At 45.2% G+C, this 12,868-nt stretch overlaps 1 protein-coding gene across 1 annotated transcript in view; it reads left to right on the forward strand.

Moving 5' to 3' along the window:
- Positions 1-7,318: 7,318 nt before the first annotated feature.
- Positions 7,319-12,868, forward strand: part of MOB1B (MOB kinase activator 1B) — a 60,909-nt gene continuing 55,359 nt past the window's right edge. The window contains exon 1 of the mRNA XM_016188364.2: positions 7,319-7,639. Coding sequence (XP_016043850.1) covers positions 7,626-7,639 — 14 coding nt within the window. The 5' untranslated portion in view covers positions 7,319-7,625. The remainder of the gene's footprint in view (positions 7,640-12,868) is intronic.

Raw genomic sequence — 12,868 nt, forward strand, 5'->3', positions numbered from 1 at the left:
ATATGGTCCTTCATGCTTCAGAGACCCTGTAGAGATGGGTGGGCTAAAAACATACACTCCCTGGAGTACATCGTCATTTCTTGGCCCTCCACAGTACAGCAGCAGCCTGCTCTCTGGGAAATTTCAACAAGGCCACCCGCACTCAATAAAGCTGCCACAACTCTGGGGGCACCTGTGCATAGCCACGGTGTTGCTGTGTCATCCCCCCTCCACCCCGCCAAAAAAAAAAGTTAAGCAGCACATCTGACATATTCAGTAGTGACTTCTCTACCTCCCACCCCTGCACGTTGCTAGACTTTGTTGAGATTAAAACAGAAACTTGTTTAGTCCCCACATATATAATACCAGCTGCTTAGTTACCACGTGCTATGCACAATATGTGGTCCAGGTAAACAAAAATTTAAGACTCTAGCAGACTGAGCCCCCAGAACCCATACGCTATATGAAGCATACCAAAACACAGCTGGGGGGTTAATTTTAAGCTTTTCGACCTTGGGAATGTCCTATCAATTTAAGAAAAGCAACTTTGAATAGGTTTAGAAAGGATCTCTTGGGAGTCGGGCAGTAGTGCAGCAGGTTAAGCGCACATGGTGCAAAGCACAAGGATCAGAGTAAGGATCTGGGTTCGAGCCCCTGGCTCCCACATGCAGGGGCGTTGCTTCACAGGCAGTGAAGCAGGTCTGCAGGTGTCTATCTTTCTCTACCTCTCTCTCTGACCTCCCCTCCTCTCTCCATTTCTCTCTGTTCTGTCCAACAATGACGAAAACAACAACAATAATAACAACAACAATAAAACAAGGGCAACAAAAGGGAATAAATAAATATTTAAAAATGAAAACAAAAGATCTCTTATCTTCCTTCTCCCTGACTGAAAAAGAAGCTACAGGGTTTAAGTTTAGTAGGGAAAAGAATTAATTGTGGACAATGAGAGACCTGACAAATGAATATCTATTTAGTAAGTGCAAGAATTTTAAAAAATGTTTTCTTTTGTATGGACTAGGATTCTCAAAATTATACTGAAAAATTTTCAAAATATTTATTGATTTATTTCCTTTTTGTTTCCCTTGTTTTTATTCTTGTTGTAGTTATTATTGTTGTTGATGTCTTCATTGTTGGATATGACAGAGAGAAATGGAGAGCAGAGGGGAAGACAGAGAGGGGGAGAGAAAGATAGACACCTACAGACCTGCTTCACCGCCTGTAATGTGACTCCCCTGCAGGTGGGGAGCCAGGGTTCCAGGGGCTTGAACCAGGATCCTTAATCCGGTCCTTGCACTTTGTGTCACATGTGCTTAACCCGCTGTGCTATCTCCAGACTCCCAAAAGACTATCTTATTAAAAACAAAACTCAGGGGGGTCAGGCAGTAGCACAGTATGTTAAGCGCACATGGTGTCAAGTGCAAGGACCAGAGTAAGGATCTCGGTTCAAGCCCCAGCTCCCCACCGACTGGGGAGTTGCTTCATAAGTGGTGAAGCAGGTCTTGCAGGTATCTTTCTCCCCCCCCTCTGTTTTCCCTTCCCCTCTCCATTTCTCTTTGTCCCATCTAACAACAATGACAGCAATAACAACAATGATAACCACAACAAAGGCAACAAAAAGGGGCAAAAAATAGCCTCCAGGAGCAGTGGATTTGTGGTGCAGGCACCAAGCCCCAGCAATAACCCTGGAGGCCAAAGAAAAAAAAATCAGGATGGAGGAGATAGAATAATGGTTATACAGAGAGACAGTCAAGCCTGAAGCTCTGAGGTCTCAGATTCAATCCCCCTGAACCATCATGAGTGAAGTGACAGCTGAGCAGAGCTCTGAAAAAAAAAAAAAGTACTTTTATGTGTCAAAACTGTGGAAGTGGCTTGCTAATGATGAGTGCAGAGGTAGAACTTTTGAAATTTATGCTGCTTGAGGACTGGGAAATAGCTGACCCAGTAGAGCATACATTTTACAATGTGCAAGAGCCCACATGGGAGGACCACACTACTGGGAAGCTTCAGTGTGGTGCTTCAGTGTGGTTCAGTGTGGTTCCTTCTGTCTCTCAATTTGTATTTGAAAAAAAAAAGTCTTCGGGGGAGTTGGGTGGTAGAGCAGTGGGTTAAGCGCATGTGGTGCAAAGCACAAGAACTGGAGTAAGAATCCGTGTTTGAGCCCTCGACTCCACACCTGCAGGGGAGTTGTTCACAGGAGGTGAAGTAGGCCTGCAGGTGTCTTTCTCTCCCCCTCTCTGTTTTCCCCTCCTCTCTCCATTTCTCTCTGTCCTATCCAACAACAATGACATCAATAACAACAATAATAACTACAATAACAATGAAAAACAACAAGGGCAACAAAATGGAAAAAAAAAGTCTTCGGGGATCTCGGGTGGTAGGACAGTGGGTTAAGCTCACATGGAGCCAAGCACAAGGACCAGAGCAAGGATCCTGTACAAGCCCACCACTCCCCACCTGTCGGGAAATTGTGAGGATGTAGTAGAGCCTGGCAGGGGCTTGACCCTAGGAGTGTGTCTATCCTGTCAGTCTCTCTCTCTACCAAGAGGTTGGCCAAGGAGGGACAGGAGTAACCCCAAAGGTTTACCCTGTCTTATCAGACTCCCTGCTTCACAAAGCACCCTGCATTCCTGATACTATGACCATTAGATAAAAAGAAAGGGGGAGATGTCAGAAAATTATGAGGAGCCTCACAAAGCACCCTGCATTTTTCTGCCTCCAGGAACCTGGCATTCCTTAAAACCATTCCTTAAGCCAGCTCCCCCTGCTTTACCCTGCATTCCTGATACTATGGCCTATCTACATAAACATTGTTTTGCCTGAAAGATTCCCCACCCATTCCATTCCTTTGATCTATCTTCTTTCTACCCTCAAGACCCTCCCTGCCTGCAGGGTATTATTAATCCTACCAGTTAAAACCCTTGCAGCCCCTTTTGCCTTTCTCCGCCCCTTTACTAGCCATTTCTGTTTCTGACTTGCCACTCCCAGGTCTGCCCTTTAAAAGCCTTGGCTCTCTGATCAATAAAGATATTGCATTGCTTTTCTGTCACAAGTCTGTTCCTGAGTCATCTCCCTCCCGTCGCTTAGTGAGTAGCAGCCCAGGCTGGCTGGGAGTTCTCTCCAACCCAGAGGGTACACGCCCAGGAAGAGGCACCCCCACACTAGCCTGGCACCCACTTGCAGGGGGCTCTCTTCACAAGTGGTGAAGCAGGTCTGTGGGTGTCTGTCTTTCTCTCTCCCTCTCTGTCCTATCCAACAACGACAGCAATAACAACAACAGTGATAAACAACAAGGATAACAAAGGGAAAAAAATAGCTTCCAGGAGCAGTGGATTCATAGTGCAGGCACCAAGCCCCAGCAATAATCGTGTAGCCAAAAAAAAAAAAAAAAAAAAGTCTTCTGGGAACAGAGAATTCATGTAGACATGAAGCCCCAGTAACACCCTAGTGGCAAAAAAAAAAAAAAAAGGAAAGAAAGAAAGGGGGTAAAGGGGCATAATGGTTATGCAAACAGACTCTCCTGCCTGAGGCTCCAAAGTCCCAGGTTCAGTCCCCTGCACCAGCATAAGCCAGATCTGAGCAGTGCCATAATTTTTGAATTGAACTTTTTATTTCCTTTTTTTTTTTTTTTTTACTCTTTTGCATTTATAGTATTTGCTTTCAATTTTTGAGGTATCTGAAAAAATGTCTACTATATACAAAAGCCAGCTAATGTGAGGAAAGGAAAGAACTTTTAAATATATATATATTTAAAAGCCCCAGAATTATCGCTGGGGCTTGGTGCCTGAACTAAGAATCTACTGTTCCTGGAGGCCATTTCCCCCCTTTTGTTACCACCCTTGTTTTTGTTATTGTTGATATTGCTGTTGTTGTTGGATAGGACCAAGAGAAATCGAGAGAGTAGAGGAAGACAGAGTAGGGGAGAGAAAGATAGACACCTGCAGACCTGCTTCACCTCTTGCAAAGCGACCCCCCTGCAGGGGCTCTAACCTGGATCCTTACTCTGGTCCTTGGGCTTCGTGCCATGTGTGCTTAACCCTCTGTGCTACCACCGGCCCCCTAATTTTTTTCTAATTATTTATTTATTTATTCATGAGAAAGGTAGGAGGAGAGAAAGAACCAGACATCACTCTGGTACATGTGCTGCCGGGGATTGAACTCAGGATCTCATGGTTGAGAATCCAGTGCTTTATCCACTGTGCCACCTCCCGGACCACTAATTTTTTTATCTTTATTTACTGAATAGATACAGCGAGAAATCAAGAGGAAATAGTGATAGAGAGGGAGAGACACTGAGAGACACAGGCAGACCTGCTTCACCATTCACAAAGCTTTCCCCCTGCAGGTAGGGACTGGAGGCTGAAACCCAGATCCTTGTGCATTGTAATATGTGTGCTCAGCCAGGTGCGCCACCATCAGGCCCTATAAAGAACTTTTTAGTTCAAGAAATCATCTTCAATGTCAGCAAATTTTAGATCCTTATCACTATGAACAGTGATTGGGCAGGGGTAGACAGCACTTTTATGCAAAGAGACTCTCATGCCTGAGCCTCGAAAGTAACAGGTTCAATTTCCCATCCTAATACAAGCCAGAGTTGATTAGTATTCTGGTTTTTTAAAAAAACCTAAAACAAAACAAACAAACCAATTCTTCTAGGTCTTTACAAAAGGAAACCTGCTTTTTTTTTTTTTCATAGAAAATTTCAAAACTAAACTCTTGGCTTATGGCCAATTTCATTACATTTATGATATATATATATGGCAGGGTTACACTGCTGGCCCACATGTAGATCTGTTAATATACCAGAGATTGCCAAAATAGTAATATTAATAATTCAATCATTCTACTCATTCTTTTTTTAAAACATTTTTTTATTATCTTTATTTATTGCATAGAAACAGCCAGAAATTGAGAGGGAAGGAGGAGATAGAGAGACACCTGCAGCCCTGCTTCATCACTCAAAAAGCTTTCCCCCTGTGGTTGGGGGCCAGGGGCTCGAACTCTGGTCCTTTTGTACATGTAACATGTCGCTCAACCAGGTGCGCACCACTCAGCCCCCATTCTACTCATTCTTAAAAAAAGAAAAAACTAGGGGCTGGGTGGTAGCGCAGCGGGTTAAGTGTACATGGTCCGAAGAACAAGGACTGGCTTAAGGATCCTGGTGAGCCCCGGCCACTTGCAGGGGAGTCACTTCACAGGCGGTGAAGCAGGTCTGCAGGTGTCTTTCTCTCCCCCTCTCTGTCTTCCCCTCTTCCCTCCATTTCTCTCTGTCCTAACAACGACGACGACATCAATAACAACAACAATAATAACTACAACAACAATAAAAACACAAGGGCAGGGAGATGGGCGGTAACGCAGCAGGTTAAGCGCAGATGGGGCAAAGCGCAAGGACTGGCTTAAGGTTCCTGGTTTGAGCCCCCAGCTCCCCACCTGCAGGGGAGATGATTCACAGGTGGTGAAGCAGGTCTGCAGGTGTCTTTCTCTTCCCCTCTGTTCCCCTCCTCTCTCCATGTCTCTCTGTCCTATCCAACAATGACATCAGTAACAACAAAAATTATAACTACAGCATTAAAAAAAAAAGGGCAACAATAGGGAATAAATAAATATTAAAAAACAAGGGCAGAAAAAGGGAAAACAAATAAATATAAAGAAATTATGGGGCCAGGTTGTGGTGCACATGGTTAAGCGCATGCATTACAGTGTGCAATTACCTAGGTTCAAGCCACTGGTCCCCACCTTTAGGGAGAAAGCTTCACAAGTGGTGAAGCAGCGCGGCAGGTATCTCTATGTCTCTTTCCCTCTCTCTACCCTCCTTCCTCTCTCAACTTCTCTCTGTCTCTATTCCATAATAAATGGAATATATATATATATATATATATATATATATATCCCCACCATTGTGTGGCCAGGTGGTGGTGCACCTGGTTAAGTGCACACATTACAGTGCACAAGGACGAGGGTTCAATCAATCCTCTAGTCCCTACCTGCAGAGGGAAAGCTTCACAACTGGTGAAGTAGGGCTTCAGGTGTCCCTTTGTCCCTCTCCTTCTCTACTCCCCTCCCCTTCTCAATTTCTCTGTCTCTGTCCAATAATAAATAAATTAAAAAAAAAAGATCCTCACCACTGCTAGAATACTGCTCTGATCTCTCTCTCTCTCTCTCTCTATATATATATATCGGTTGAGGGACTTAATAGTTTACACTACAGTTGTTGACACATAGGTACAGTTTCTCATCACTGCATCATAGCTGTCTGCAGAACACTTTCAACTTAGGTCCTTTTCCACCATTATGCACTAGGACCCTCGACTCCACCCTCTCCATTCTCCTTCCATGTAGTCTTTTGCTTTGGTGTAATACATTATATACAACACAGATTTCACTTTGTGTTTTCTTTTCTTGTACTTGTTTCCTAAGTTCTGCCTAAAAGTGAGATCATCAGGTAGTCATCCTTTTCTTTTTGGCTTATCTTACTTAACATGATTCTTTCAAGTTCCATCAAAGACGAGGTTCCATGGATTTGAGGAATCTCTATGACTTTATAATTTAAGAAAAAAATCTTCTATTTTTTTAGACTGCCTTTACCAAAGCTCCTTTGCCTTTTTAAAAAATATTTTACTTATTTTTGAGAGAGATGCAGAGAGAGAGAGAAACACCAGAGCACTGCCCAGCTCTGGCTTACTGGCTTATGGTAGTGGTGGAGGGGATTGAACCTGGGACTTTGGAGGCTCAGGTATGAGAGTCTCTTTGCATAACCATTATGCCATTTACTCCCTGCCCATCTTTATAACTTTCTTAGCTGCTCATCTGTCATAGGGTATCTGAGCTTCCAAGTTTGGGCTATTACGAATAGAACGGCTATGAACATAGGTGTATATAGATGTCTTTGGATAGGCATTTTTGTTTCCTTTAGAAACATCCCTAGGACATTACTGGGTTATAGGGTAGATCCATCTGTAGTGTTCTGAGAAGTCTCCAGACTGTTTCTTACAAGCAGAAGTGTTCCTTGTTGATACTTGCAGAGATTCCATGACATTTCATCATCCCTTCCTAGCTAAACTAGCAGACAGAGCTCTGATGGCAATTTCATTCCTGCCGCCAAGATCCCAGTCTCCTAGTTGAGGTCCACTTCCTTCTTGACACCCCAAAGCCGGCTAAGCAGCACTGAGCACTCTGCCAGAGACCCCTCAACCCGGAGGGCAGGTGTCCACTGGTCCGAGCACCTGGGGCACCGGCGGCCAGGGAAGCTGTGGGGAAAGGTGTTCATTCAGAAGGCAGGTGCGGGGTGGAGCGCGGTGGGGGGGACCTTCTCGCGAGAGCTGGCGGGAAGGCTGGGGAGGGTGTGCGCTACGGAGGGCCGCAGGGCCGGGGCTGCCGCGGCGGCGATTCTCCCGGGAGTCTGGGAGCCGCCCTTTCCCCGCCTACCTCTCCTTCCCCTCCCATTGAGCGATTCAGGCCGTGCGCTTCCCACTTCCGCCCCGTCCGCCTGCCATTGGAACTGGCAGAGCTGAACAAGTTGCGGCCGCCGCACCGCCGGCGCTGCCCTTCGCCACCCGCGCCCGGTCCCCGCCGCTCCGCTCGCCCAGCGCCTGCTGCTCCGGCCGCTCGCCGCCGCCTCCGAGGCCTCGCCCGCCGCGGCCGACATGAGCTTCTTGTTGTGAGTCGCCGGGCCGCGCCGGCTTTGTTCGCGTGACTTGGGCCGCCGCCCCCGCCCCCGAGGTCCCCTCGAGCCCGCCTCGCTCCGGGGACCCCGAGACGCCTCACGCGCGTCCCCGCCTCGCTGTCCGCCCTGGGCTGCTCGAGCGCGCTCCGCAGGGCACCCCAAGCCTCAGCAGCACCCGGAGGGCCCCCGGCTCTTCCTCTGGGTCCCAAGCACAGAGGAAACAGCGTTGTGCTTTAACTCCCCTCTCAGGTGTCACGAGTGTCACAGGGATGGGGGAGCGGGTGACAAGTCCCTTTTTGTGACAGGGCACCAAAAGAGGGTGCTTGCGGGTCGGGACCCTCCTGGGGAGCAAATGTGGGTGTCGGGGTTCGGAGCAGCAGTTTGCCTCCCCAGGAGGCGTCTTCATCTACCCCCCTCCCCCAGCTTCCTGGGTTGATGTGTCTTTTTAGACAGCTACCTACCCACCAGGGTCTGGGCGGTGTGTCCTGGGTTGATTAGGTCCGTCCACTAGGTAGCTGTTTTGCAGATCATTCGGAAGTGCTCAAGTTGAGTGCTTGTCATTGGACGAAGGAAGGGCCACAGGACAGGGCGTTAGACCCACCAGCCTTCACACCCACCAGATTCCTCTTTTCAAGGCTGCCCCATGACTTGATACTTAATAGATGCTGAAATACAGTGAATAAGTTAATTTCTTATGAGGCATATTAGCCACTTAGGAAAATGACTACACATAGTTAATGTATTGGATACAAGCATATTTGAGGATTTCCAGTATCGGGGGACACTTTTTAGGTAATATGTAATAGTTAATGTAGTCTCAACAAATTTAGTCCATGTACTCCAAATTTAATCCATTTTTTTGTCTTGGCCTTTTGTCCACCAGTAGTTCAATATATAAAGTGTTGATCATATAGAGAGAAATGATTATTATTAGAAGTGAAAAAAGGGGCAGGTAGATAGCATAATGGTTATGCAAAGAGACTGTCATGCCTGAGACTCTCATCCAAAGTTCCAGGTTCCATCCCTGCACCACCATAAGCCAGAGCTAAGCAATGCTCTGGTTAAAAAAAAAAAAAGAAAGAAAGAAAAGAAAAATATTTATGGGCCGGTTGGTGGTACACCTGGTTAAGTGCATATATTACCATGCACAAGGACCCGGCTTCAAGCCCCTGGTCCTCACTTGCAGGGGAAAAGCTTCACAAGTGGTGAAGCCGGGCTGCATGTGTCTCTCTGTCTTTCTCTTTCTCTGTCTCTCCCTCCATCTCAATTTCTCTCTGTTCTACCAAGTAAAATAAAGATTTAAAAAAAAAAAAAGTGGTAACGTTATGAAAATGTTACATGTTATTTGCTGTAGCTTCCTGCATATTCTGTGCTTACAGCAAAGTAGAGAAAGTAATGATTGCAGTTTAGGAGTTAAATACAAATATTTCCCTCTAGCTCTTGGACTCATACTAAGAAGGTTACTAAGAGGGCAGCATAGATAGCATAATGGTGGTCTGGGACGTGGCACAGTGGTAAAGCTTTGGACTCTCTAGCATGAGGTCCCTAGTTTGATCCCCGGCAGCACAAGTGCCAGAGTGATGTCTGGTTCTTTCTCTCTCCTCCCATCTTTCTCATAAATAATAAAATCTTAAAAAAAAAAAAAGTCAGGCGGTAGCGCAGCGGGTTAAGCGCAGGTGGCGCGGAAGGATTTCGGTTCAAGCTCCCCGCTCCCCACCTGCAGGGGAGTCTCTTCACAGGCGGTGAAGCAGGTCTGCATGTGTCTTTCTCTCCCCCTCTCTGTCTTCCCCTCCTCTCTCCATTTCTCTCTGTCCTGTCCAACAACGACGACATCAATAACAACAATAACTACAACAATGAAAAACAAGGGCAACAAAAAAGAGAAAATAAATAAATAGATAGCATAATGGTTGTGCAAAAAGACTCTCATGGCCAATGCTCTTAGGTCTTAGTTTAGGTTTAATCCCCAGCACCACTATAATTCGAAGCTAAGTGCTTTGGGGGAAAAAAAGAAAAAGAAGAAAACTAGAACTTCACCATCATAAATGTTTTTAGTGGGCTGGTGCACTCAGTTAAATGCACATAGTACTATGTGCAAAGACCCAGGTTTGAGGCCCTCCCACCTGCCTCACTTCATAAGTGATGCAACAAGTCTGTAGGTGTCTTTCTTTCTACCTCTCCCTCCCCTCAGTTTCTCTCTGTCCTATCAATTAAAATAGGAGAAGAAAAAAAAAGGCCACTGGGAGCAGTGAATTTGTAGTGCTGGCACCTAGCCCTAGTGATAACTGGTGACAGAAAAAAAAAAAAAAGGCTACTAAGCTAAGGAAGTAAGAGTAACCTGAAATCAGGTTATGAAGGTGATGACTTATAACTGTTAGAGGCTATGAGATGGAAGAAAATAATTATTGACTAAAAAACATTAATTTGCTAGATACTGATGGTAGGCATTGAATCATTTATGAACAAAACACAGAATTCCTCTCTTAATGGGCTTTATTATGCTCTGGGAAGCAACTATAAAGGACTAAGCATCAGTGCTGTGGAATTAAGTAGAGTTGGGTAAAGAGGTTTCTGGATAGGTATTTGAAGGAGATTATGTAATCTCCAAGGGCTACCCAGGCACTCTGCAGCTGTGATCTCTTCTGTAGTTTTTGTATGAATGTTCCAAATAAATTTGCACGGCATATGTGGATCCAACTGGGTCAAAGCTTTGCTTGTGCTGCAAATTGACCTCTGTATCTTCAAATTAAGCTAAGCTCCCAGATGGTAATTTAACAGGAATCTAACTTAGCTTTGAAGACTTAAATCTTTAAACACATCCTCCGCACCTGCTATGTGCCAGGCATTGTGCAAGATGTCTCACTCCAGAGGTGGTAGACAGTTTATAAATAGTCATCTCTAATGGATGCAGTATAATCATGGGGTCTAACAAATATGGACTGATTTGTTCTCTTTTGGCTGGAGGAAGTTTGCATGAAGTGGATGCAAAAAGAGAAGTAGGAGACACAGAGAAGCATATAAACACAGCTGAAACCACTGTCCCCTTCCTTCCCCAACAGCTTTTTTTTTTTTTTTTTTTTTTACTTTGAAAAGACAAATGACACCTGTGTCAGGGGAGTTAATTATGAAAGAGTCCACTGTGGGAAGCAACCTGGTCCATTACAAGGATGATGAGCCTAAAGAAGGCCCATAAAAACCAGTTTCCAGGCCCACACCAGCTCCTTTTCTTGTGGAATTCTACAGAAACATTTAACTTGGAAAAGTCCAAGGTGTGACTTTCTAGTGTAAGTCTATTTGTTTCAAACTGAGATAAATATAGTTAGCTTTCGAACTGAGATAAATATAGTTAGCTTTTAAGTGGAAATCTGTAGGAAAGTGGTTTAGAGTTATGAGTGAATATAAGCCATTTCAAATTCTGAAAAGGAAGAAACAAAGAGGCTGGGAAAGAAAGGAAAAAGGAAGTTTTTATTGACTTTTATTCTAGATTCAATCCATTTGTCTTTTTATTTTAATGGGGTGAAGAAGGTGAATTCACCATTTTTTCTCTCTTTTTTAAATATTTATTTCCTTTCATTGCCCTTGCTGTTTTATTGTTGTAGTTATTATTGTTGTCGTCATTGTTGGATAGGACAGAGAGAAATGGAGAGAGGAGGGAAAGACAGACACCTGCAGACCTGCTTCACCGCTTGTGAAGCAACTTCCCTACAGTTGGGGAGCCAGAGTCTTGAACCAGGATCCTCACGCTGGTCCTTGCGCGTTGTGCCACCAGTGCTTAACTGTCTACGCTACTGCCTGATCCTGTTTTTTTTTTTAATGAGAATATTTAAAGTAAGTCTATTTAGGAGAGCGACTTAAATTTAAGCAGTTTTTTTTTTTTTTTTTTTTTTTTTTTTTTACAGATTTTATTTATTTATGAGAAAGATAGGAAGGAGGAGAAAGAACCAGACATCACTCTGGCACATGTACTGCGGGGATCAAACTGAGGATCTCATCCTTGAGAGTCCAAAGCTTTACTACTGCGCCGCCTCCCGGACCACAGAAATTTTAAAGATTTAAAAAGGGGGAGTCCGGCAGTAGCACAGCGGGTTAAGCGCAGGTGGCATGAAGCACAAAGACCGGCCTAATGATCCTGGTTCAAGCCCCCGGCTCTCCACCCGTAGGGGAGTCGCTTCACAGGCAGTGTAGCAGGTTCTTTATTATTATTATTATTTTATTTTCCAGTTTGTTACCCTTGTTGTCTTTTTATTGTTGTTGTAGTTATTATTGTTGTTATTGATGTCATCGTTAGATAGGACAGAGAGAAATGGAGAGAAGAGGGGAAGAGAGAGAAGGGGAGAGAAAGTCAGATACCTGTAGACCTGCTTCACTGCCTGTGAAGTCTGGCACCGTGGTCTCCTAGTCAAGATCTCAAGATGCCTGCCTCCATGGGTGGCCAACACTATATCGTTTCTTCTCCAAAACAGAAGATTCCGGGTGCATCTGGGTGACAAGTCTAGCAGATGGGGAGACCTGTCTCAGGTGGCCTCCCCCAGGGCTCTGTTCTGGCTCCTACGCTATTTAATATTTACATCAATGACCTCCCAGAAACTTCTTCAAGGAAGTTCATCTACGCCAATGACATCTGCTGTGCAACTCAGGCATCCAAGTTCGACATCCTCGAGGAAACACTCACGAAAGACATGTCTCTGATATCTGATTACTGTAAAAAATGACGACTAATCCCTAGCACTGCAAAAACGGTATCATCTGTTTTCCATCTACACCATGCCTCGGCCTCGCGTGAGCTTAATGTGCAGCTTGGCGATACGAGAATCCGGCATGAAGCCCAGCCAGTCTATCTTGGCATTACTCTCGATCGCACTCTGTCATTTCACAAATATCTCATAAAAGCTGCAGCAAAGGTGGGCGCGAGGAATAACATCATTGCAAGACTGGCCAGCTCCTCATGGGGCGCGAGCGCTTCCACACTACGATCATCATCTCTGGCATTATGCTATTCCACTGCAGAATACTGTGCCCCAGTATGGTTCTGCAGCCCCCATGTCCACTTGGTCGATTCCAAATTATATTCCTCCATGAGGATAATTTCTGGAACCATCCGTTCCACCCCGGTTCCATGGCTGCCAGTTCTTAGCAACATCGCCCCGCCAGATATTCGTCGGGATGCGGCATCATCTAAGTTCATTTCCCACGTCTACGCTCGACCGGACCTGCCAATATACG

The sequence above is a fragment of the Erinaceus europaeus genome, chromosome 3 (assembly GCF_950295315.1).
Source record: "Erinaceus europaeus chromosome 3, mEriEur2.1, whole genome shotgun sequence".
Lineage (NCBI taxonomy): Eukaryota > Metazoa > Chordata > Mammalia > Eulipotyphla > Erinaceidae > Erinaceus > Erinaceus europaeus.